Source organism: Pelecanus crispus, chromosome Z (genome assembly GCF_030463565.1).
Source record: "Pelecanus crispus isolate bPelCri1 chromosome Z, bPelCri1.pri, whole genome shotgun sequence".
NCBI lineage: Eukaryota > Metazoa > Chordata > Aves > Pelecaniformes > Pelecanidae > Pelecanus > Pelecanus crispus.
In genome coordinates, this window is record NC_134676.1 from 46,716,104 (window position 1) to 46,743,192 (window position 27,089).

The 27,089-nt window shown below is 41.2% G+C and overlaps 1 protein-coding gene across 1 annotated transcript; it reads right to left on the bottom strand.

The window, feature by feature from the left end:
- Positions 1-528: 528 nt before the first annotated feature.
- On the bottom strand, positions 529-2,068 carry FAM240A (family with sequence similarity 240 member A). The gene is made up of 2 exons (XM_009490618.1): positions 1,929-2,068; positions 529-607 (listed from the first exon to the last, which is right to left on the bottom strand). The coding sequence occupies exons 1-2, from the start codon at positions 2,066-2,068 to the stop codon at positions 529-531; spliced, it is 219 nt and encodes a 72-aa protein (XP_009488893.1).
- Between the last annotated feature and the right edge of the window lie 25,021 nt (positions 2,069-27,089).

Sequence of the window (27,089 nt, forward strand, 5' to 3'; positions counted from 1 at the left end):
CTAGGATCTGTAACTCCCACCAAGTTTGGCTCCACTAGAGATCTGGGATGTGGTGGCATTTTTTGTGCGTGTTCCCTCTTCCTTAGTCTGAGTTGGGCTCTTCTGTGTTAAAACAAACAAACAAACAAACAACTCAACTATTAGTTAAACAATTTTGAAAGAAAATAGCTTCATTAGATTACAATCAGTCTATACAGAAACCTAAAATGTCAAGGAAATGCTTTTGCTGGGCACTAACTGTGTAACTAAACTCTTTTCCCAGGCATCTACAGCTCAGTAAACCATGATTTACTAGTCTTGAAGACTTCAGAGTACTTCAATCTCTGCTTACCAAATGAAGGGGTGGATGCATAATCTTAAAATCAGCAAGAGACATTTCACCTATGAAACTTCTAACAATGACAGCTAATTAATTACAGCTCATTTAAGCCACAAAGTAAAATTGACTTAATCTTTTTCATCACACCATCATGCTTTCCTACAAAACAATTTTCTTTTTCCCTCAAACATGTAATGAATGTGGGATCTTCAGCTAGATGGGTCTTCAGGTTGGGTTCTCAACATCTTTATCCGTTTTTCCAGCCTCTCCATCCATTCATTTCTGAGCCTAAGGACAGAAACATGTATCAGCTTGTCCCCATATTTTTACAGGCAACAGATTTATACTTTTCACGTTTCCCACCGGTGCTATCCTTTGGTGGCTTTTCCCACTTGTCATGCAAACTCTCTGGCCCCTTAAGAGTACTTTGCAGGATGGCACTTCAAGACTAGCTCTTAAATCCCGATGAGGGCTCACCGGAGCTTTGTGGTTTATCTTAATCTCCAGTGTGCCCTCTCTCAAGCGCTTCTGTGTGCCGGAGTAACTTGTCATCTTCACTGGAGATTGCCTGCTGCCACCTACTGGGTAGCATCACCCAACATTTCCCCAGTCCCCCTCCTCCTCAGAAATGCATTAAAAAAAGTACTGCATAGAGGCTCCTGAGCACTATTTGGCTTGGAAACACTGTGCATGTTGAAACTTCTGTTAGACCCATAGCAGCCAGCTTTAGGTGATAGGTGGCACTTTGGGTTTTTTTTGGTAGTATCTAGGCACCACAGAAAGACTGCCCTAAATAGAAAAGACAGGAATTTCACAGCTGAGGAGTTGAGACATTGAAATTAGGTTAGTTACAATTGGATAAAACATGCTAGAGACTAATTCCAGTGTTACGTCATCTGGTTATTAATGCAAGGCCATTCTTGCTTTTATTTTTTCAAGCATCAATCCAAAGAGAGGTATGAGGGAGATTTTGAAAAAATGCTTTCTCGTTGAATGATCTCAAGCCAAAATAGCCATCTTTGCATGTGCCCTCAACTTATGGAGACTTCACATGAAGTAAAACTGTGCTGATGTTGCCGCAGACTGGTCTTTCTTATTGAGGCTGATGAAAAGAAATGTGACTGATTGAGGTAAATAAGGGTATGGATGATGGTTGCCTTGGTCAGTTAGTACACTTGGACCATCTGCTTTATTGTAGATTTACCTTATGCAAATTAGTCCATCTTAATTAATTCAAACTATATTCTTGTGAAAGCAAAGCCACAGAGAAAGAAGGTGGGCCAGGTACACATCTGTGCTAGCTCTGCTGTGAACATAAGCCTTGACGTTCAAGACAAGCCTGCACTGCTAGAGGTTGTCCTGACAACTTCAGAAAGTTCCACACTTTGGACCCATTTACGGAACAAAAGTGAATTATTCTCTTATCCCGTGAAGCCATAGCTTAGACATGTTAGCATTAGCATACCAGTTGGGAAGCTTTATTATTTTCTAAAAATCTAAGAAAAATACTTTCAGCTTTCATTGCATGACTTAAATATAGGTATCAATTTTCTTTAAAAAAGAATTACAATGCAAACTCAAATAACCTTTCTGGATGCAAACTACCCACTTTGTCAGAGCACTTCGTTGCTGACGTTCTTTTTCAATTTGCAGATACCGAGTTTGTTGTTCAATAGTCTTTTCCCAGAAGTTCCTCAGGTCACTAGTTTCACATCCCCGCACTTCATGACGTATGTATTGGCTATTCATTTTCTCTAAAGGAGAAATCTGAAACAACCATATGACAAGTTATTTGTTCCTCGCTTGTTTTCATGGCTAAAGTGCACTCTTGCTGTTTTGGATTTTCAGGGAGTTAGGGTCACACAGTCTTTTTTCTGTAGGATCAGGATAACAGTGGGCATGACTCACTATTTAAGCTTTTCATTCCTAGCTTGACACTTGAGGATATGCTGTCTGCAGTGATTTGAATTCTTACTTGTTCACCTCAAACCTCTTTCACCTCCATCTGCCTGTGACCTTTAAGCTGACAATGCAGGACAGTTCCACTGTATTCTCTAACTTAATGATTACAATAACTTTTACTGTACACATAAATGGAAAGGAAATATAAAAGTTGCCAAATCTTGTGGGATATTTTCCTCACTGTTTTCATGTCTATAAAATTATAAAGTGGCCATTGTAGTTTAACATTAAAACAATGAAGGAAAAAAGCTCTAGTGATTTGCTGTTAGTCATTACAACACTTACCTTAGCTTTATTTGTGAATGGAGAAAATTTATATGTATAAAAGTATGTACATAATTTTATAAGATGCTGACTTGAAAAAGCCACCTTGCTTATTAAATATTTTTCCCTCCTCTGCAATTTCTAAAACAGTAAATTCATTGAATATATTTAGATATCTGTGCCCATTCTGTACTTCCCCCTTCATTTAATGCCATCTTAAAAATGAATTTTGGAGTCTTTGGAATCTTAGGAAATTAATATCTGTCTCAAGATGACTCTTCATGGGCTAACAGTCAAGCCCCTGTATCCCACATTACAGCCAGAAAATCATATCATTACTTTCAAAACTTCATTAAATATGGAATGAGTATATCCATGCTGCCTTCCAAACTGCTGTGTGGTTTTGCATGAACAAGCCATTATAATATTTTCCAGAACATTTAATTTTTTTAACAAGTATTTAGGGCTCTCTCATGCGTTGTTTGAATTCATGGCAATTATTTGTAATTTATTTTAATCAGAGCCATAGAGAGCTAGTAAACAAGCCCCGCAAGGCTAGCTTGGAAAAGCTTGAAGAAACTGTTGCCATTCCCCTGCTAGGCATCGTAAGAAAACCAAAATTGGGTACTGGTAATCTTTACATAATTTCATTTGACAATTTGGCTGTATTGTGAAAAACTGTGAGACACATTATAAAGATTCTATGAGTAGAGAGCAAAGGCAGCCCTTTTGAAGAGGTCCCTTTCTTGCTGGGATTTCCCTGTGACTCCCCTGTGGTTCCCTGTAAAACCTCCATATATCAACTCATGGCTTCCAAATGATAGAAGCACAGTATTTAAGCCTGACTTTTGCAGAAGAAATTTACTGCGCAGTTTTTCAGGTTCTGAGCAAATTATAGCTGCATGTATAAGTGTTGGCATCACTCTGTAATGTGAACTGAATACCTCCAGCTGTGCTAGGGGACAACCAATTCCAGTTCAAAAGTTCTCTTAATTTGAGTATGTGTTTTCATAAAATATATGTATTCTATAAATATCCACATATATATCAATGCCAACCCAAATCTCTTTTCCCGGGTAGCAGTTACTACTCTTTTTAACTTTTTGTGTACCAGAAGTAATCTAGAAATGTATGAAAAAGATATGGTAACAGCCATCTGGGTCAGAATAATGGACTTTCCACCCCAGGAGTTAATCTCTGAGAATAACAATATTTCTGAAGAGCAGCAAGGAATATTCCCAGATATCCCTGAGGCTCTGAAATAAACTGCCAGAAAATAATGTCTCCTGCTTTCTTTAATCAGAAGTGATCCCAAAGCATAATAACTTCATCCTTCTGAATGGTTATGGATTCCTGTTTAATATACTGTGGATATGTCTTTTCTATATATATGAGGGTGAATATCTCTCCTGAATAAAGCAAGTTGTGGAACTCTGCCATGAGGTATAACTGAGCCCAAGTGTATGCTTTCAGAATACACATAACCTTTACTGGTTTTAAATGCTCTGCCTCCTGGTTTGATTGCATATATTCTTGGTGCTGGCTTGAATGTATTTTATAGACGAGTCTCTCCAACACCCCTCCCCAAAGCAAAAAATCCCAAGGAAAAGCTTTAAACCTAGTGAAAGAGAAGTTCAGAGTTAGTTTTCATTGTTATTCACTTTACATCTGGTGCTCGCAGTATTTAGAACGTTAGAATCCTGTTGAGACTACAAAGTATGTATAGTACTACACATTACGGGTTTGGATGTTTTTTTTTTGGGGGGGTGGGAGGAATTAGTGCTTTTCTATGTTTATTATCTATGAAATTTTCTTTGTGTATGCTTGCTCAGGCATACTAAGAGCATTGTCCAAGCCTGTCCTTCTTTCCTAACCTTTTATTTTGTGTTAACATATGGATACCTTCGTGTTGAATTTTCTTTTACTCAGCCTTTAATCTTCCTCTTTATTTTCTTTCCCCCTAATGCTGGAGAACACTCAAATATGTATCAAAGCAACTGAACTTAGAATTTCTGGATCATTATTTTACTGATCCTCGTACATCCTTGATAAACACCTGTATGTCAATATGCCAGCATTTGCTTCTCTGAACTGTAGAATCCTCCTACCCTAAATGACCTTTTATTTCAAAAGCTGTATTTGAGCCCATTCACACAGCGATTGTAGAAATTGCACAATAACTGCTAAAATAACTCACCTGGTTTCCTTTACTTTTATTCATCATATGCATAGGTGTTTGAACTCACCTCTGTCCTGACATCCATTTCAAAACTGTTGCCATAAACCTTCAGGGTTTTGTGGGCAATCAGGGATATCAAACCTAGACTATCAGTATTTCACTTGCCCTAAGATAAAGTTTCTGTGCTAAAACCTTCTCAGTGATGGAAACACTTTATCTTCCCCTCCTACATCAGCTTTTTTCAGAGGAGAGTAACAGGACTTAAGCCTGTATTGTGGCTTTGCACCAGCAGTTATCACCTAGGTACAGTTTATTTTCATGCCTTGGAACCTCATTCAAAGTAGTTAGCAAAAGGGACCTCGTTTAATTGGGAAAGAGAAGAATGGAAAAGACTTCATGGAAGTAGATTCCAAAGCAGCCTGAACAAATAATCTCTAGGTATGATACAACAGGCAGGCAGAAATATGCTGTTAAAACATATAGGCCGTTGTAATAGCACTTTTACAGATCTTGCAGTTAGGTCTGATTTAAACTAGCCTGCAACAGCTAGGACTAAATGAAGCTTTATTTAAGTGTCCAGTGACAATCCTTCAAGAGGACAATAATGAGACCCTCTTTCTGGTAATCATCTTTGACAGAGCCCTGGTTGCAAGCTGGTGAACAAATGTAGCTGGTCTCAAAAAAAACGAATAACTTGATAAACTCTAGGAAGGATTTATCCTACACAAGATGAAGATGATTGTTTATTTTTAGATTTAATAATTTTAGGGCAGGTTGATATTATTTAGACTCAATTTGCTAAAGGAGATCTTACAAAGGTAGGGAAGCTGTGACACTAGCACTGTCACCTTGAACTCCAAAATTATGTTGGTAGAACAAAAAAGGAATGTAAGATCAATTTGTTGTGACATCTTGAATATTTTGTAAGTAAAAAAATCAATAGTTTGAGGCAGGAACTCACTGGTTCTATGAGAAACCATTACCACACACGAAACACACCGTTTCATGGAGAGAATGGGAAGTCACAAATTTCTTAGCTAGAAAATAGTATGTAAGGAAAAGTGTGGTTTTTTTTTTTCCTGTAGAACACAAATTGTTATTTTTAATGTTTTTTAAAATTTACAAAGCATCTATATGAGTCAGAAAAGCTGTTTTTTCCCCTTCTTCTGCTTGCGCAGCACAATCAGTCAGAGTTTTCAGGGTGTTATGCACCTTCCTAGAAATAATACAATATTTTATTAATCTGCCTTTTCATGGACCTTGCTTGGTGACTGTGCTTATTATATAAATGCATTGGATTAATAAAAAATTACATGTTGTATAGGAGAGTAGACTGTCTATTCTAATGTTGATGTTTGACTCCAAAACAATAAGAAATCTGCTTTCTTTTTAGAAAATGGGATTAGTAATCACAGCCATGATTTCAGTCTTTTTCCTTAGATCTTGGATACGTCATTTATCTTCTGCTTCTGCAGCTGGGAGCAATTCATGTCTCAAAGGGCTGATTGAGGTTTGCTTTGAGATCCTGCCTGAGGAATCATAGCAGTTTCAAGTCTAACTTAGATCTTCAGACCCTGGCTAAAACTCTTTGGGCGTAGAAGAAAGTACTTTAGTTTAATCCCCTGTACCCTTCTGTTTGTGTGGCAGGTCGCATAGTGCAGTCTATCTCATGAACAGCCTGAGCCTCGGTGCCACTCATGAGTGACATGGGGAGAAGTTTCTCACACCTCCTTCTGATTGCCTTGCTGGTGCCCAGTTACAGAGTTGCACCTCTCGGAGCTGACCTGCAGCACCAGCCTGGGGATGAGGGAAGGCTGGTATGGTCTTCTGGTGCATGCAGGTCCCTAACACTGTGATGACCTCTTTCAAAAATTCATTAGTGTATCTCATCAGCAAAGATTCGTAGCTTTGTGTGTATACTGTACTGTTCTCTTTCCATTTGCAATTCAGCATTACAGACTATCGATCTATGCTTTTCTTTTGTAAACAGTATTGTCTAGAGTTTGCAATGAAATAAGGGAATTCTAGACAAGTGATATATTCTGCCAGCAGTATTTCCTAGTTTGGCAGAATTTGAAGTACATGCTCTTACCGGGATGTGTGCTCAGTCAGGAGGTCATTCTCTGGGTATAAATTCCAATCAAATTAATTGGACTTTTCCATGCAATGGGAATTTTCTGTGTATGAAAATGACAGCCATACTGACATGTGACTGAGCAATACTAGTAGAAGTTACCTGTGTGCATGAGTTACAGGTGTGTATCCAGCAAATCAATTCTAACATGCAAGTTAAGCAATTTTAACATGCAAGTTAAAATGTGTGCATTCAGGCACTATGCAGCAGTCTCTGTTCAACCATTCTCCTTGTTCCTAATTCCCACAGTTCATTATTGCTTTTCTGTGAAAAGCTGATGGGTCTGAGTCTATTTCTCTGATCTGGAGAATAGCTATTCTTGAAATGCTTTGAACTGTTACAAAATTTGGACCTTTTCTCCTATGATACCTTCATGACAAAGAAACATATTAACAGAAGGCTCATGGCAGCTATGTGGTCTTTGCATCTTATAGTGCTACAATGGCAGTATCAACACCTTTGAACGCCACACACTGTACGCATTTTTTTCTTTCCTCCTCATCTGTTGGGCCTCAGTTCTCTTTATCTGCTTTCACTCTTCCCTGGATACCAGATACCTGAACAATTGAATTATCGAACTTGAGGGAACTGATTCTCTGCATTGCTTTTCTGTACCAGAGGGCTCAGCGGTCCTCTGGCTGACGGTTAAAATTCTCGGAACCTTTTGAGCAAAATACTTGAGGAATCAACAGTTTCATTTCCCTCCAGGTGATCCATTCAATTATTACTAACCTGCTCCTGTGCCTATTTATTTGTTTAGCTATTTGCTCTCTTCCACTCTGCAGTTCTCACTGACTCTTCTCCTTCAGCCCACAGCCAATGCCTTCCATAAGAGGCCCCTTCACTTTTCCCTTCTCAGCTTTTGTGTCTGTTGAGCTTCTCCTCCTGCCCTCTTCACCTCCCATGCCAGTCCCTCCAGCCTAACCTGGATGACTTACACCTTCTCTTTCAAACATCTTTCCAGCTGATTTCCCCAGCTCTGTTTTTCCCTCTGGAAAATCTCTCTCCACTTCTTGCTGGAGCTGCATTTCTCCCCGACTGCTCATCCACCAAACTTTCGCTGGAGCATCTTTTCCGCTCCTGCTCCCCAGCTTCTCCCACTCCCTGCACCTGGCTCTCTGTGGTGGCCACCTGCATTCCTACACATCCTGCCACTGGCACACAAAAACAGGACTGTGGTGGCAGTCGTACACAGGTGAGCATCAAGTGAACAGGCATTCATAAACATCGTGCAATACAGAATGTCCAAATGCCTTTCCTGAGCTTTCCATAGATTTGCCCAACTCTTACCGGCTTTTAATTTTCAACATCTAAGCCATATTTAAAGCAGGTGTAGTTTGCTTGCATGATCAAATATTGTTTCTGATCACTAGATTTTCCCCACCGCCAGATACATTTGAAGGCTGCTCATATGAACTGCTGAATTCATAAGATCAAGTGTATAGCATAAATTAATATTTATTAGTCAAGGATCTTGAACATGTTTTGTTTTGTTGTTTGATTTTTGAGTACAGGAGGACTCAATGGTCTAGGATCAAAGAAGATAAATCCTGCCCAGGGCTCATGTTCTTTGTTAGATCATCCAGTTCTGACAAAACATACAAGAGAAGCTGATCCTGATTCACGTGAAGGTGTCTACCATTAAATTAAAAAGCCTCTCGGCAGCCGATCGCTGTTAAAAAGCCTTTGCAAGAGGAGTGTGTGTGTAACCTTGGCTACCGTTCAGCCCATCAGTTGAGAATGTACAGCCACATCTGCTGGTGTTTTATCCAGGGTTGTGGCATGGAAATTGCCCGTAGATATTTTTTCTGTATCAATGCTACTCAGCTTCCTTAGAATGCTGCTAAACTGGGCACTCTTCCCTGGCATTTTCCTCACACTCTCATCTTTCCTAGAATATACTTTTGTGAGAATTTAAGTTAGAGAACAAACGCATTTCTTGTTGACATTATTATGAAAAACTCACTACAAAACCCAAATACTTACTTACCTTTGGAGTTGGACTCTTCCTGCAAATAAATCCTCTGTGTGACACAAACAAATGAGGAATATTACCTCTGCAGCCCTGGCTTCTCCAGTGTCACAGGGCAGTAATGAAATGCATCCCTCGGTACTTTTTATTTGAAGTGGGGGTAACATAAATCCTTCATCATATCAAGGCTATTTTGAACAGAACCAGCAGAGAGATAAGATCATTTAATGAACTTTGCAGCCCCCTGCCTGAGATGACCGTGAAACACAGGCCCCCTTGAGAGCATGCATCCCTCCCACACTGGCAGATACCTCAGAGAGCATGACTTGGCAAGTGCTCAGAATTTTCTTTAAAATGCGTGCTAGTATTATCCATTTTAATATTCCTCCTGTGAAGCTTGAAAAATTCCACACTACTATCTCAGCTGTAATGGAGGCTGAAATGGTGTGACAAATCACACTTGGTTTTGCATTACAGGGTGACTTACAGAAGTATGCCATACTTTGGAGCTGTTAATCTAAAGATGTGTGCTTCATTATGACCTATCACACAATCTGTTCTCTTCAAAGCAATTGTCATAGGAATTGTCTGTTTGGTTAACATTAGCTGACAAAACGCATTAAACCAGCACTAGTTTTACCATTTGCAGTTGTTATAACTCTATTACAGATGAGCACTTATATCATCACATTTCATTTTCTGAGGAAAATATTTTGTATCTTTGTTTGATGACAGATGTATGCACTGCTCTCAGTTTTCATTAAATCCATCTACATTTTTAATATACCATATGTGACTGCTGGGTTAAGCAGTATTTATATCATTGCTGATTATTTTAACCTTCCTTTGTTGTAATTTTTCAGACCCCAAGTAGCAAAAGCAGCAGCCATTAGATGGATGCTTTCTGTAGTTCATATTTACTTATTTTTTCTGCAGTCAGCTTTACAGCAGAAAACCCTGAGCAAAACCTAGCAGCTGCAGCCTTTCTCTGTAAAGGAAAATTTAAACTCTTCCAAATACTCGTCAGTTTGTTTAACTCCTTAAAAACGTTAAGATACGAACTTTCTTCAATATGTTGTCCCACCTCATAACGTATGAAACCACAGAAATCAACTTTTCCCTCTATACATATGATAATAACAAAGGTAATGGGGTCTCAGAGCCTTTGATCCTGGATACATACATGGCATTGAAAAAAAAAAACCCATAGGTAAAGGTGATTGCTCTATTTTTGGAAAACCAGATCAAACTCTAACAGGTTTTAGAAATCAGAAGCAAATAGAATCTGCTGGGTGAATATTAAAACAATACAGTATTATAAAGACAGTTTGGTGCCCAGGCTTGATACAGCAGTGATGCTAACTACCATGGTGCTGCAGACCAGCATAACTGCTTCCTTGCCATTTGACTCGGAGCTTGAGTAAATTCCCCTTCTCCGTAAACACATCTGGCTAAATTTACAATAAACCAGAGCTTTATTTTTTAATGTTAGGCAATATGTAGGCAAAAACTTCCATAAACATTTGCAAACACCTAATTTCAGGAGGGGACTTCAGTGTCCAGGCTTCAGCAGACCAGAACATATATTTCTAGTCTGATATGCTCTAGATAGATGGACATTTCTGCATTTGTGTAAATTAGATGCCCTGTGTAAAGCACACCCGAAATGTGATTAGACATTGCACACACTCTGATCATCTGCAGTAGATTAGATACATCTTGCATGATACACACTGACTGTATTTACAATGAACAAATCATCTGTGCATTCTTAGTAGCCTCTTATGCAAGATAAATAGATACCCAGCATCCAGGAATCCTGTACAGAACTAGTACTCTCCTGGGCTACCCATATCTGAAGAAACAGTCAGGTGACAGGTGACTGGAAAGACATAGTTTACCCTCAAAAGCAGGGCAGCTGTCAAGTAAGCTTTCATGTAGTGAAAATTATTTAGGCTGTTTGTGCACCTCACCCTTTGTTTAATTCATAAGCAAATCTCAGATGCTTACCATAACCTGCTTCTATGACAGCACTCATGTCCAGTTTGCAGAAGTTCTTGTAAACACCTTCTTAATGTTAGCAGGGACCACAGAAGAATTTGTAAAATGACTGAAAAAGTGCAAACCTTTGGAGGGCCTGAGGTGTTACTTCTCTGCAGTGATCAAATTCTGCCTTGGTGTTCTGACTGTGTGCTGTTGCTCTTGTGTGGGAGAGTTGGAAATAAAAGTAGCAGTCAGCTCTTACTCTTACACAAGTAATTCTGGTAGACAAGTAATTTTGTCAGTCTGGTCCCTTCACTCTGTGTGTGTTTTTAGACCTGACGCTGAAGAGGAGGAGGTGCAAGGAGAAGGCATTACACAAAATTTACAAGAACTTGCTAATTAAGTAGACATCTCATGCCTCTTTTCTCTTTGATGGTAGAGAAAATAAAATCTGGAGAGGTAAGTTTTTAAAGCAGATATTGTACCACATTGTTGGGGTGGCTTTCTTCTGTATTCAATGTGCATCTGGTATACATATCCTTCTTATTCTTGATTGATGCAATGGCAGTTAGAAAGTTGTGAGGAGGGATTTCTGTCACTAGTGGACCTTGTCCTCATTGGTCCAGGAGCAGCACAGGCCACAGCAGTTTTAGCAGTCCTATCCCAGCTTTACAAATTCCAGAAAGAAGCAGTTGACTCAGAAGGTAGGTAAGAGCCTGGTCAGTTTAGTTTTTTATCTTCCCATGAAAGTTGGTTGTTAACGGGTTTTGATGCTTCTGTAAATATTTACAGTGTGAGTTTTTAAAAATGTGCATTTGAAAACCATGAGACTGGGTCCTTTAATGGGTCTAGTACTCCAGAGTCAGACAGCAGGCAGGAGGCTCCTCAATGGACTGTCCTGCAGCTGATGCCATGCATCTGTGCAGAGGACCAGTGTTTCCCTGTTATCCCACTGCACACGTATTGATTTGCACCCTGCTATGCTGTGTTGGCACCTCCAAAAGTGCATCTGGAGAAAACAAGTCTGCTTAGAAGTTTCTAGCCCTGCCTGCTGGATATGACACTGAGTGTTGGATTAAAGTATAAGGGAAAAATTGTCATTACTGGACAGCTGAACAGGTCAATTCATTTCACTGAGGTTTTCAAACTCTTTTTTCCTCTCTTGGGCTGAGCCTTGGATTGGGCAGTGAGAAAGCAGCAGGGACTGGTTTAAATAACAGAAAAAAATCAGGATCAAGTAGGAAATGGAATTCTACTTTACTCACAAGAATACCTTTTATCTACACTGGATTTTTCCCCTGAGTGCATTCTGGATGGTGCATACATCACATCATCCATGCCTATGACACACAATTGTTTTCTTTATACTGCCTTTTATAGGACAATCGCAAGGTCAGTAAAGCAGCAGATTGAAGACCTGACAAGTTTTATTAGCTGAATTAAACTTCTTATTGACACCACTTACATGACATCTGAAACATTTATAGAGGTCGTTTAGTGTTTATTGCAATCGTGATATTGCCTTTGTGACATAGACCAGAAAAATTAGATATGTAAGATCCACTACTACCTTTTAGTAATGCTCTTGTTAGTTGCCTGCCTGCAGCTTTTTTGTGATTTTGTTTTTCCAGGAATGTAAAGTTTTCAAGCAGTTTAAATTGCATCAGGCTGAAATTTACCCGCTGGAGCTGCTAGATACACAGATGCTTTCCCATGGAAGTGTAATTAGCCTGGCTCCTTGCACTGCAGGGGGGAATTCTGCTACAAAGAAAGGAAAAGGCTGCTGGTGTCACCTGCTCTCTCTCAGCATTTCCATGTGTTTGAAACTATGTTAAAGTCCACATCAAATGAACTTCTACAGGGACCTGTCCAGAAAGGCTTCTATCATGATGTGTTGAATTTCCCTGCAAATTTGGCCTGGATGTTTTTCCATCTTACCATGGCACTGGAGGTAGGAACTCAATTGCTCTAGACACCCTCAGGCATCAATTTAATGAGTGCAGGAAAGAGGTGTTTGATCCTCTGTTAAAATCAGCCAATGCAGAGAGTGCTCCAGTGCACATGCTGTTTGAGCGGGGGTTGGGGTTGTTCTACCCCTGTACAAACCATGGAGAGAGAACAGTATCTCAGTGGGATAATGCAATCTTCTGTGTCTTTTTATAGCATTATACTTCCTATATAGCCAAATTTTAGGTGCTTCAGTTAGATAAACAGCATGAACTGGAGCTGTTGGAGACTTCAAACTTGCTGCTAGAAAATTAATGAATATCCACAGAGACTTTGCTATCGGCATTAATTTCCATGGGATGATGACAGATACTCTGGTGATAGGGAAGTAGAGATTTAAGGCAGCATATTAATTGCATGGCTTTTTATCTTCTTTTAATGCTTACCAGAACTTAAGTGTCTGGCCCTTCTGTACCTGTGACAGAGGCAAATACTACTTCACTGTTTTCTTTATGGAAGCTCAAGTCTTCCCCAAGATCATCTTTGGATGAGTTTGAACAATTTTACTTGGGAAGAAGGTAAGGTAAGAAGAAGGATGATTAAGGTCCCTATACATCCCTATTTCCTTCTAAAAGTAAAACTCATGGTCATGAATAAATTTTTGGTTGGAGTCCCTGTGTAAATACTTCAGGGGTGGTGTAGCTGTACCCCTGCTGTACCCCAGCTGAACCCCAGTTTTAACTCAACTAAAACTCAATTTAGTACCAAGAATAGATGTACTTAGATGTATTCACTTTCCTGTATCAGAGAGAAGGGATGTAGCTGCATTGCATCTTAGGGCACCTCTGTGCTGCACTACAGTGCTTTACTACAGCTAATTAACTGAACTGAGAAGCAGACTGTGTTTTGCTGCTTCTTGGCTCTTGTTAAGACTGTATCAGTTAGCATTAAAAAGACAGCCCAGGCTTTATTCTGCTTGGCCTGAGACTTAGGAGAACACGAAGGTGAAATCTGAGGGCCCATTCTGCTTCTTACGTGTGCTTCCTGGAAAGAAATCTGATTTTAACTCTTGCACTCAATCCAGTAATGAAAAGTAATGTCAGATGTGAAAGGTTGTCACCAACATGTGTCTTGTAAACACTGAGACCCAAACTGACTATTAGCCCTTAAATGTTACCATTATAAAAGTCTCTGACTAAAACAATCCTCAGTGAGCAAAGATTGTTGCCAAGATTACAAAGGTACCAGGTATGTGTTAAGTAAAATTTAAGTCACGGCAGATTAAGATCATGTATTTACAAAAGAGCAGGGAGTAGCCCAGGTCATTACATGGTAGCAGACATTGGCATCCTGAGCACTGCAAAAGCTCTGCTAGTTTAGTTGCAAGAACTGCTATGTGAACAGTTTGGAGACACATATCTGTCAGCTGTGAAACAGCCAAACTTGAAGGAAGGATGAAAGCAAATAGAAATGTTTTTCTGTTCCTTTTCCTTTGCTTTAGTGCATATAGCTAATGCAAATTAGTATAGATGATAAGTAGTTTTAAGTGTGAGCACTATGGCAAATTACACCACTTAGACCACTTCATAAGTATGGATTTAAATGCCTAATATTATGTACCAAGAGTTGAGACTTTTGTCCACAGCTGTTAAAAGAGGACTACAGTGACTTCAAATGGAATAAAAAAAGGAAATTATATATTGTATTGACTAAGAACATTTTTCTGAACAGGAACAGAATAAATTCTTTCCTTGCCTGTTGTGTACACATGGATTGCTGATGAAATTTTAAAATGATTAATGTGTCAAACACATCAATCAAATTCATGTAAGGAGCCATTTTATCCCTAAAAAGTACCACGAGAACCTTCACAAAATATATTACCCAATGTCTTTATCTTGAGGGCAAAAGTTCTTCAGTATAAGCCTGACTTATGCTAAAGTTGCTCTGGAGCTGAATTATCCAGAAAATAATCTTAGGTGATCAGGCATTTAAAAAGTCTTTTTGCAGGAAATTGAATACAAGATTGAATAGGCTCAGAAAATTCTTCACAACCTTCACAGTTCTTCAGTGTGTAGGGGTGTTCTCAAAGTACATCCCTGCACTTGTTTGAGCCCTGCTCCCTGGGCTATCATCTTGTCTCCCTTCCAGTTCATCGTGTACACAAAAGTTTTAGTGGAGAGAAACGGGTCATGGTCATTAAATGCCCTGCTCCTGGCCTGCATTTTTTCCCCTCTTGCGATGCTACTCTGCAGCTGAGCACCTTGCTCTCTGCGTAGTGGTGGTTAAGTCTTGATGGCTGAAGCATGCAGTTGAGATATAGGGTAAAGCCACCAGAAGGTGGGCCAAGAATACCTTTGACAGAAGAGACCAGTCTGCTGTTTATTACTTTAGGTACAAATCTGGATGGTTCCCATTCCTGATGAACACGACTGGCAAAATATTAACAATGGACAAGGAGAAGTCTGAGGTACTCAGCAACATTTTTGCCTCAGTCTTCACTGGTAACTTCTCTTCCCACACCTCTCAAGTAGATGGATCTCAAGACAGGGAGTGAGGGAGCAAAGTCCCTCCCACTGTAAGAGAAGATCAGGTTCGAGACCACCTGAAGAACCTGAGTGTACATAAGTCTATGGGACCTGATGAGATGCACCCCAGAGTCCTGAGGGAATTGGCTGATGTAGTTGCCAAGCCACTCTCCATGATATTTGAAAAGTCATGGCAGTCAGGTGAAGTCCCTGGTGACTGGAAAAAGGGAAACATTGCACCCACTTTTAAAAAGGGTAGTGTATTGGGTTTGCGTGGCAAAGTTTTGGTAGCAAGGGGGCTACAACGGTGGCTTCTGTGAGAAGCTGCTACAAGCTTCGCCCGTGTGTTGTGGTTTAGCCCCAGCCAGCAACTAAGCACCACACAGCCCCTTGCTCACTCCCCCTGCCCCAGTGGGATGGGGGAGAGAATCGGAGGAGTAAGAGTGAGAAAAACTCCTGGGATGAGATAAGAACAGATTAATAGTTGAAATAAAGTAAAATAGTAGTAGTAGTAGTAATAATAACAATATAATAATAATAGTAATAATAATATACAAAGCAAGGGATGCACAATGCGATTGCTCACTACCCACTGACTGATACCCAGACAGTTCCCAAGCAGCGATCGCTGCTCCCCGGCCAACTCCCCCCAGCTCATATACTGAGCATGACGTCATATGGTATGGAATAGCCCTTTGGTCAGTTTGGATCAACTATCCTGGCTGTGCCTCCTCCCAGTTTCTTGTGCACCTGGCAGAGCATGGGAAGCTGAAAAGTCCTTGACTAGCACAAGCAGTACTTAGCAACAACTAAAAACATCAGTGTGTTATCAACATTCTTCTCATCCTAAATCCAAACCACAGCACTATGGCAGCTACTAGGAAGAAAATTAACTCTATCCCAGCCAAAACTAGGACACCATGCCTGATAGAGCCAATGCCAGCCTGGTCCGAGACAGACCTGCCACTGGCCAAGGCTGAGCCAATCAACGACAGTGGTACTGCCTCTGTGATAACTTATTTAAGAAGGGGAAACAAACAAAAAAACCATTGGGACACAAACTGCAGCTGGAGTGAGGAGTGAGAATATGCAAGGAATGACTCTGCAGACACCAAGGTCAGTTGAAGAAGGAGGGGGAGGATGTGCTCCAGGCACTGGAGCAGAGGTTCCCCTGCAGCCCATGGTGAAGACCATGGTGAGGCAGGCTGTCCCCCTACAGCCCATGGAGGTCCATGGTGGAGCAGATATCCACCTGCAGCCTGTGGAGGACCCCATGCTGGAGCCAATGGATGCCTCAAGGAGGCTGTGACCCCATGCTGGAGCAGGCAAGGTCCTACACTGGGTTCAGGGCAACCCCTGGCATCAGTACAGGCTGGGGGATGAAGAGAGCAGCCTGAGGATAAGGACTTGGGGGTACTGCTGGATGAAAAACTGGACAGGAGCTGGCAATGCGTGTTCGCAGCACAGAAAGCCAACCGTATCCTGGGCTGCACCAAAAGAAGCATGGCCAGCAGGTTGAGGGGGGTGATTCTGTCTCAACTTCACTCTCATGAGACCCCACCTGGAGTACTGCATCGATGTTGGGAGTCCTCAGTAGAGGGAAGACATGGATCTGTTGGAGCATATCCAGAGGAGGGCCACAAAAACGATCCTTTTATGAGGAAAGGCTGAGAGAGTTGGCGTTGTTCAGGCTGGAGAAGAGAAGGCTGCAGGGAGATCTTATTGCAGCCTTTCAATACTTAAAGGGGCTTATAAGAAACACGGGGACGCAGTTTTTAGCAGGGCCTGTTGCGATAGGACAAGGAGTAATTGTTTTCAACCAAACCAGGGTAGATTCAGACTAGATATAAGGAAGCAATTTTTTATGATGAGGGTGGTGAAACACTGGGACAGGTTGCCCAGAGAGGTGGTGGATGCCCCATCCCTGGAAACATTCAAGGTCAGGTTGGATGGGGCTTTGAGCAAGGGGGTTGGACTAGATGACCTTGAAAGGTCCCTTCCAACCCGAACTATTCTATGAGTCTGATTGTATGATTCTATGACTCTATCACTCCATCTGACAACAGAGGATAAGGACAACCTTTTTCTGCTAGGTTTGCAGAAGAATTAGTAACTTCATTAAATGAACCAGCATAATTGGAAACTTCTGGGTATAGACAGATTATTTATATCTGAAACAAGATATATAAGTAGCAGGAGGCAATATACTGTTCCCTTTCTACCTGTGTTTAGAAATTGTTTGTCTTGAAGGGAAGACTATTCTTGTCAGTGTTCATGTCATTGTCACTTCTGATCAGGACAACATAGTTCCCACTGGACTTCGCCACTAAGCAAAGAAGATGTTTCCTGCTCTGTTTCATGTTCAAAGCAAATCATCTTTTTTGCCATCTCTCCAGTTCTCTCTATAGACTGCTCAAAGTTTCTAGCCATTATGTTGTGCATATACATACAAATCTATGATATCAGTCTCTTCTGGGAAGCTGCCTATTGTAGTGTGAAAAGAGAACCTACCCCTAGTCGACTGTATTATGCATTGGTTGTCTTCTGGTTTTGAATACAATTAATGCTATACATTTTAACTTTCAAGAAGGGAAATCAGGGATGAATCAGGCTCTGACTTTCTTGTCAGGGAGGTGCCTCATGGATGAGGGCATTGGATGACTGTGGAAGTTTGTAGTGGAAGTGCACTCATTTGAGAGCTTTGGACTAGTAGGGTAAAGACCTGAAAGTGTGGACATCTCTGAGAAGTTCTTAATTGGGTTGTCCTCCTGTTATCTTGGTCTGAACATCTGCTCTTTTTTCAAACTGTGCCACAAGTCATGTAGATATTCTTGGGGCCTTGGGGTCAGCAACCAGAACACACTTTGATGAGTCATGAGTGCTTAGCACCTCTGAAAAGGAAAAGCCACATGGACAAAGGAGACCATTGAAGCAGAGAGTGCAAAAACTCCCCCTTACATGCCAGTGTTAAGGTAACTATGTAAAGCAATTGCCTTATAAAATAAATAGGCCTGAAATAGTAACCTCCTTCAATATAATGTAAGCCCCATGAAATCAATGTCAATGGCTCCTCTGATCCTGGCAAGAAGGCTGCCAACACTGAGAATGCATCTTGAATCCCTTGTAACTCCCCCATTTGACTTCATATTCACGATCTTGTGTAGGCAGTTGAGAGACATATGTGATCCTCATCACAAAAATAGATCTTGTTGATGTTCATCATTTGCAGGTGTCTTCCAGTGGTCCTGACACTATTTCTAAATTAATTTTTTGAAAACTTTAAAGGAGTTGACCATTTATTTTCAAGGACATCTACTAACAGCTGTGTGAGGCTGGGTCTTTGAGCTGCTTCTGTAACTAGTTGCACTAGGTGACTATGTGGACCAAGGCAAAACATGTAAGGTTATATGAAATGTGCAAATCTAATGCTCATGTTAATGACTCCTTCTTCAAGTCACACATGTCCTGTGACTTCACATCTGTCCCCATGATATGTTCCCATGCATTTTGTACATATCTCAGTGTTCTTGAACCTCACTAACCAACAGGAAGGGTAGCTCCAGGAGTTAGTTCATCATGTACTGTGGGGAAACTGGCCTCTCCTTTCCAGTTCCATCTTGTAGAATGGATTTCCACGCTTGTGGTTGCTGTACAGCCGGTTATGCTGAAGAAATTCAGGATTATTCTTTAACCAGGTGACTGCAAAAATGATTAAAAAACATTACTAGTCATAGATTCTGGATTGTTATTCCTGCCTGAATCACAAGTGCTCATGGAGAATAAAAAGGGGACCAAAGAAATGTGCTGTAAGCCAGTGTAGGGAAAAACATAGACCCTTCAACAAAAATGAAATTCTACCAACTATCCATAAAATCATCTGTTGCAATAATCAGCCATAGCTGGAAAATCCCTTCCTGTTATGTTTCTGTTGGTGACATTAAGGATGGGGAGTATAATTTACTAGCCTTTGAAGTATGTTACTGCTCCTGCGTTTCTTCTTTCCTACATTGCGCCTTAGACCTGCCCTTAAAAGAAGTATTCAGATTTCCTGTTTGATCAGCTGGCTATTGGAGCTGATATTTGCCTACCTTATCTTCAGGCTGTCCCTGAAACTCAGCTCCCTTGGCTTTTCTTGGTGCCTTTTCTTATAAAATCATAGAATCATAGAATTGTTTGGGTTGGAAAAGACCTTTAAGATCATCCAGTCCAACCATTAACCTACACTACCAAATCTACAGTAAACCAATCAAGGGTAGACTAGACTAAACCATGTCCCAAAGTGCCACGTCTACATGTTTTTTGAACACTTCCAGGGATGGTGACTCCACCACCTCTCTGGGCAGCCTATTCCAATGCTTGACTACCCTTTCCGTGAAGAAATTTTTCCTAATATCCAACCTAAACTTCCCCTGGCACAGCTTGAGCCCATTTCCTCTCGTCCTATCATTAACTACTTGGGAGAAGAGACCAACACCCACCTCACTACAACCTCCTTTCAGGGAGTTGTAGAGAGCAATAAGGTCTCCCCTCAGCCTCCTCTTCTCCAGACTAAACAACCCCAGTTCTCTCAGCCGCTCCTCATAAGACCTGTGCTCCAGACCCTTCGCCAGCCTTGTTGCCCTTCTCTGGACACGCTCCAGCACCTCAATGTCCTTCTTGTATTGAGGGGCCCAAAACTGGACACAGTATTCCAGGTGTGGCCTCACCAGTGCCGAGTACAGGGGGACAATCACCTCCCTGCTCCTGCTGGCCACACTATTCCTGATACAAGCCAGGATGCTGTTGGCCTTCTTGGCCACCTGGGCACACTGCTGCCTCATGTTCAGCCGGCTGTCGACCAACACCCCCAGGTCCTTTTCAGCCAGGCAGCTTTCCAGCCACTCTTCCCCAAGCCTATAGCATTGCATGGGGTTGTTGTGCCCGAAGTGCAGGACCCGGCACTTGGCCTTGTTAAACCTCATGCAATTGGCCTCAGCCCATCGGTCCAGCCTGTCCAGGTCCCTCTGCAGGGCCATCCTACCCTCCAGCAGATTGACACTCCCACCCAACTTGGTGTCATCTGCAAACTTACTGAGGGTGCACTTGATCCCCTATCCAGATCATTGATAAAGATATTAAACAAGGCTGGCCCCACAACAGAGCCCTGGGGAACACCGCTCATGACCGGCTGCCAACTGGACTTAACTCCATTTACCACTACTCTCTGGGCTCGGCCACCCAACCAGTTTTTTACCCAGCAAAGACTACGCCCGTCCAAGCCATGAGCTGCCAGCTTCCCAAGGAGAATATTATGGGAGACGGTGTCAAAGGCTTTGCTAAAGTCCAGGTAAATGACATCCACAGAAGGGGTAGAAATTAGATCTCAGATCTTTTGAGTTTAAACTGAAGTTGTAGTAGAGGGTGGTCTCTGTGGGAGATGATCCTCCACAGATCCATGAGAGCTTGTCTGCTCCATGTGCCAGCTAGAAGCATTTTGGACAGAAAACAAGTTTATATTTTGAAAGTGAGGATGAGTTGACTGTGCTATTTGGAAATGAAGGAGTAACACTTGCGGAATGTATATGGGTTTGCAGGTAGATTTTGGCAGGGAATGAACAGGTAATGAGACAGTATTATATCAATACATGGAAGACTCTTGGCAGAAGAGATACATACCTGTTTTTTTACGGCCTTTTGTTTAATGGCCACACAGGTGTGGTGTTAGCCTAGCTGTACCTGTAAGGATTTTGTATGAAGTTGGAAAATGGGCATCCACCATACACTTGTCCTCAAGCCATTAAAAGAAGGCAGTTCACTGTCCAGAGCACCATACAATTTTTCCTGACCTTAATGTTTCTGTGATTTGGAGTACACATACTAAAGTGTGTGTACTGCATAACAAAAGTACGAATCTCTCTTTACACTTAATTCCTGAGAATATTATCACAGGCAGAGCTGTTTACCCATAGCTTCTTCTAAGGTTAGAGCAACCCTTTAGTTTGCCTAGCAGCTGTTCTTATCAGTATTCAGGAGCAGAATAAGACAGTAAAGGAGACCAGGCAGCATATAACACAGTACCTGTTTCAGTATATTTTGAATTATTAAAGAAATATTTTTATTGTAGCTAAGATAATCACAGATGCAGAATATCAAGGTCAGTGCATGAGAGTATTAAGGAAAAACAATAAATGCAGCAGATAACTAATTTATCTCTTGGGAATGTTATTTCACGCACTGACACATTTTCCTCTTTAACATCAATCTATAAGGCTGAGTTCTGTGAAGTGCTTTAATTAACCTATCATCATGTACTTATTTATGGTGTTCCTAAATGATATTATCAAAATACAATAGTCTATTCTCTACCTCCACTCTAAAAAATACTCCAAAATCACAAAATTGTGATTTTTGAAAACAAGTATTTTATATGTGTATCTTGGCACGCTGTCAAACTTTAATTGCCAACAGCCAGGCAAAGCATATACTCTTGAAAAGTAACAAGTCCCTGTTACTTCTTTTCATCTGGCTATCTGATAAAATTCCTTTAAAATTAGTATTCAGCACCTCAGAATCCATGCACACAGGGCTGGTATAATTTGTCTTTCTGACACACTTAACCCAGCAAGTGGGTTCCTTGGTCTCTTTGATAGAACAGTAAGATTAAAGGTAATTATTTCACTTTCTGTAAGTCTTTGCACAGTGATACAAGAATCACTCCTCATTCCTGCAGTAGGTCGGATCATGCTTATTTGCTTGCTGCAAATTTGATTTAACATGAGTGGAATGGTGATATGAAAAACACTTGAAAAAAAAGATGTATTATTGCCCATAACTATAGTTCTGGGATAACCTTTATATAATTGTATTTTCCTTTTACCAGCCTAAGATTTTCTTTCTCTTAATTGTCTAGGAAAAACTGTCTCTCATTGATTCTACAGTAAAAGTAAGAACAGCCTTTGTTAAGTGCTGACAGTATCCTCAGCCTTAGTACAGACAGGGAGAGATACGGTTTGTAGCCAAAGTAGCAGATAATAGCAGCTTCCTCTTTTGAAAATTACTTTTAAAAAACTGACACCTTGCATTCAAACACTCGCTGTGGTTTGCTTTGGGTATGTTAGGTTTTATCAGTAGTGTGAGGCTCAGGAAGTCATTCATTAGTGCTGTATCAGTCTCACACTTCCATCTGACTGCAACTTCTAATGATGCCATCTCCTGGTTAGTAGCGCCTGTGCTGGTGTTGTGATCTAGGAGCAGTACAGAGAAGATGGAAAATAAATAGCAAAACCAACTGGGCTGATAAAAATATGACTGAAGTAGGAGTGTGTGCATACTAAGGGTTTTGCCTTGGAGTATGGAGCCAGACTCTGGGGTGACAGATACTTTATTAACTATCAGAAAATAATCCATCAGTTTTTGTCAGTTGCTGAGGGCAGTTCATTCTTCCTATGCACTTGTACAGTGCCTAGCACAGCAAAATCTCAATCTTGGTCAGGGCTTGTAGGCACTCTACTAATAATATAGCCATGTTTTGACACCATTATTTTACTTGCTTCATGGCTTTTGATGTTATTATTTGCAATGAATCAGTGCACAGATTGCTTATAATGTCTCATCTTCTTTGCACCGTGTCTTTGGGCTTTCTTTTTCTTCACTTGTAGCACCTTCAGTGATTGTGGCATCAAAGCCTGCTCCAGAATTGCCTTTGTTCACTGGGCACGTATGCGCACACACCAACATGCATGTAACACTGCCAGTTCATTGGCTTGGTAGACTTTTAATAAGCAGCCTCTCTGCAAATACTGGATGAATCTAAATTTTTAGCACTGGTAATGAACAGCATCTTTGTCTCCTGGTGAAAGGTACACCGGCTGCATTGGGGCACCTCTGTGTAAAACAGTGAAAATGGCTTTGTCAGTTCAACAAAGTAACGGGACTGAGTATCTTCCCATGTGATCCTATGGGGGATCAATTTATGGTTATTCTTGCCTACATAATGGACTGAGCTTGCTACACTTTTCATTGTAGTGTATATTTTCATATCTTAAATGATGCCTATGTTTGTTTTTTTTTCCTGGAACTTCTAAAAATTTCAGTATCCTTTACAAAGTGAAGATGACAAAATGGCATGTAACGTTCTATTAATGGTGTCATGACTGCCAAATACATAATTATATTTTTCTCTTGTCCCCTTAGGATGTTGTACTGCTTATACACTGTAATGGGAATTCATGAGCAGATTTTCTGCTCATTAACATGTAGTTCTTTAGTAGGCGTTTAAAAAACGGGTAGATGTGGCACTTCGGGATATGGTTTAGTCTGGTCTACCCTTGATTAGTCTAGAGTGGGCTTGGTAGTGTAGGTTAATGGTTGGACTGGATGATCTTAAAGGTCTTTTCCAACCTAGATGATTCTATGATTCTATGATTCTATGATTCTTTCCATTGTCTCTGCATTGCTGGTTGCTGTCCTCTTTTGAAAATAGGACCTACAAACTTTCTAACTAAGCCATTAGCATTAAAGTGGTGATTATGTAAACAGTTTTGGCTTGTCTAACTGTGGGCTCCCCTTCACCTTTGCTGCATGTGTCTGCCACACCCCTGTGTCAGTAAAGATGGTCTAGCTGGAAACTAGGCCAACAAAATCAGAAAAGAAAATTTTTAATGGATAAGTTAGCGGACCTGGCTGACAGCATGGCTGTGCCTGATACCAGTACAAAGGGGACAGTAGACACACGTCTTTGTGGTCTTGTTATCACCTCAAACTATTTGAGAAAGGTGCAGCATTGGGCATATACTTTGCACCTGGAATTCACATTTGCTACCTAGTTCGACCTGCATAGATGATTCCCTGTTGGAGCTGTTGGACTGGAGGTTGGCCTACATATATTTTAGCACTGATGTCTTACTGTTGAACTTTTGCAGTTGTTTTTTGTTAGCATGACTCATGGCAGGCATTTCACTAAGAGGATGTGCTCAGATAAAAGGAGAACACAGCATAGGAATGTGCTGAATCAGCTTTTGTTGCATGTTATTGCACTGCTGGAGATGTTGTACTGCACAGCATTTCTGCACAAGTCTGTCTTTCCCCTGAGTTGCTACTTACATGTCCACACAGACAGAGCTGGGATATAGCCTCTGAAGAACAGTGGAAGGGAGAGAGAGGAGGGAGCACACTCCTAGATTTCTTGTTTCCTCGAAGACCGATGTTAAAAGCAATAGGGAATTTCCAGCTGTGTTACCAATATGCATCATTAATGCTATTGACTAAATTTAGTAAACCAACACCAGCACAGCAGACAGGAAAACAGAGTTCAATTCATTTTCAGCATCACATGGCCTTCACAATCTACCTTCAAAGCTAAAGACAATGTTTACTGACACTTTGTTTTCCAGTTGGGATTTTCTTGTACAAGAAGCAGCTTTGTTACTGGTGCTGCATTATACAGGTTTGAGGTGAAGGAGCACAATGTTGTGACAGAAAGAACACAGCTGACATGTAAAGCATGTGACTTGGCAGGTTTGTTGATCTTCCTTCTTTTTTTAAGCTTTTTGGCCCAAGAAACAGTCTTCAGAAGAGCTCATGTACAAAGTCAGGTGGGAAGGGTCTTTGACACCTATTCTTTTTGATCCTGACTCTCTGCTTTTTCTGTTTAAAGATGCTCTTGCAAATATTGTCTTTCTGACATTGTACCACTTCTTCTTCTTTAATTAAATTTTTCATGGTATTCCTTTCTACTTTTTGGACAGATATAATCATGGCAATAAGAAAACAGGAAGCACAACTTCTGCCCCGCCCCCCCCCAAACTTTCTAGAATTTGACTAGACAGTTTCTGTCAGTACAGGAGACAGAACTGTCTGTTCCATTGGTCTATATATGAGATTTCCTCTTAGTTAAAACCTTTTGAAGTGCTTTATGAGCAGGATGAGTCACATAAAGCTTTCTGTTTAGCGGGCAGATACAAGAATCATATTGAAGAGAAGGGGCAAAAGACATGCTGCTAGTAAGAGATGCAGGATATTATGTGCCATGCCTATAAAGGAAGTTAATGTTCAGCACTGTTGTGCTGTCTGATGACAGCAAACTATGCATAGATGGATTGAACATGTCTCCAATAATTCTGCCAGACCCAGTCTTGTGACTTGGGGCCTCATAGGTTGTATGTATTTTTCTGCTCACAAGTCTCTGTGCCTAGTGAAAGGCGACCAGATATGTCCCAGACAACATGTGAAGTTCAGAGAACATCTTGTCTGGCAGAAAAAGAGATCTTCTGAGTCCAGGGCACCAGCTGCAAGGAGGCTCAGCCAGGAAAATGTGTCTTCTCTAACTAGTGGGACTATAATGTTGATGCCTTTCTGGCTGTTTGCTTTTGAGCTTTTACCAGTGCTTCTGTCCTGGTGGTACATTCCCAGCATTTCATCCAGACATTATCATACAAATAATATCTGAACTGAAGCCTCGCAGGCTGGTTTATAAATTGTAGTGTTGTAAAGATGTGGTTGGGCTCCAGCAGATGAAGACAGCTGCTAATGAAAGCTGTTGCTGTGCCAGCATGTACCTGAAGACAAATGCTAGGCCCAACATGCATAAGGCATCTGGTTTTATTCCAGTGGCATATGGCAACTTCATGCCCCTAACAAGAAGTCACTCTCACAGCAGCATCAGCCAAGGGCAAGGTTGATCAGCCGAATGTGGCAGGAATTACATGTTTTAATGTCTTTTCTGACCAAGAATGTGCTTTGCAATCACAAGGAGTACTCATGACACTTGGGTATTTTTGCAGAGTGCAAGTATATAGCTGCTCGGTTGTCGTTAAGTCTCCCACTCTCATACATGACTGTGCTGTAAAAAGGTGAGCCAGGGAGTGAATTACGGGCGATGATTGCAGGGTGACTAGATAAGCCTCCATAAGACATACATCTATAACTTGCAGTGCACAGGGTTGTTCAGTACATGAGCCAGCCTGCTGCACTATATCACCCTTCCAATAAACAGAAGCCAAAATATAAAGCTGCTATATGCTTGCTCAGGCACATGAAACTGGTGGGTGTAATGATCCAGACATGTAGCCTGCTGACACACTGTTAGGAGTCAACGAAAGACGAATAATGAAATGCGTGGGGATAGACCTTAGCAATCTTAAATATGCCAATTAAAAAACCACAACTCTGGATAAACAAATGTGGGAAATTATTTCTTATTCTGTTTTGGCTGACTGGGAAAAAAAGGCCTTTTTCACAGTTACAGGTGAGGAAAGGCTATTGGCTTCTATGGGCACCATTAACTCTTCTCAGGGACAACAGAAATTCATCTCTCCCTGCTAGGAATAAAGTCACCTTGAGAGATAATCATCAGATACTCAAAGAGCTGAATGAGTGACACTTTCTCAGAATTTAGTGCCAGAAAGTTAGTTTTTCAGGTTTATATGAGGAAATCTTGGTGCACTAGATGGCCTTTATGCAAAACCAATTTCTTCCTTTAAATGGGCAGCATGTTAAGAGCAGATGGCAGCAACCCCCTGCAGACGTGTGCCGGGCTGGGGAGCTCCAGCTCTGGGGGCTCTGGCTGCAGGGGAGGCAGCCCCCCACCACCACACTGCTCCCCCAGTCTGGGGTCCTTATCAGCAGCATGCCCCAAGGAGTGGTGGAAGCTGGAGGAATTGCAGGGGTGAAGCCACAGAGGCCAGTCGCAGGCTGCACCATTTGTTTTAGTTTTGGAGTCAACTGTGAGGAGCGAAAGGTTTAACGGCTCTGGGGCCTGTGAAGTATTTGATAAATATTTCTCTTTGAGGGTCTTCCCCCTGCCCAAACGTGGCTGCATATAG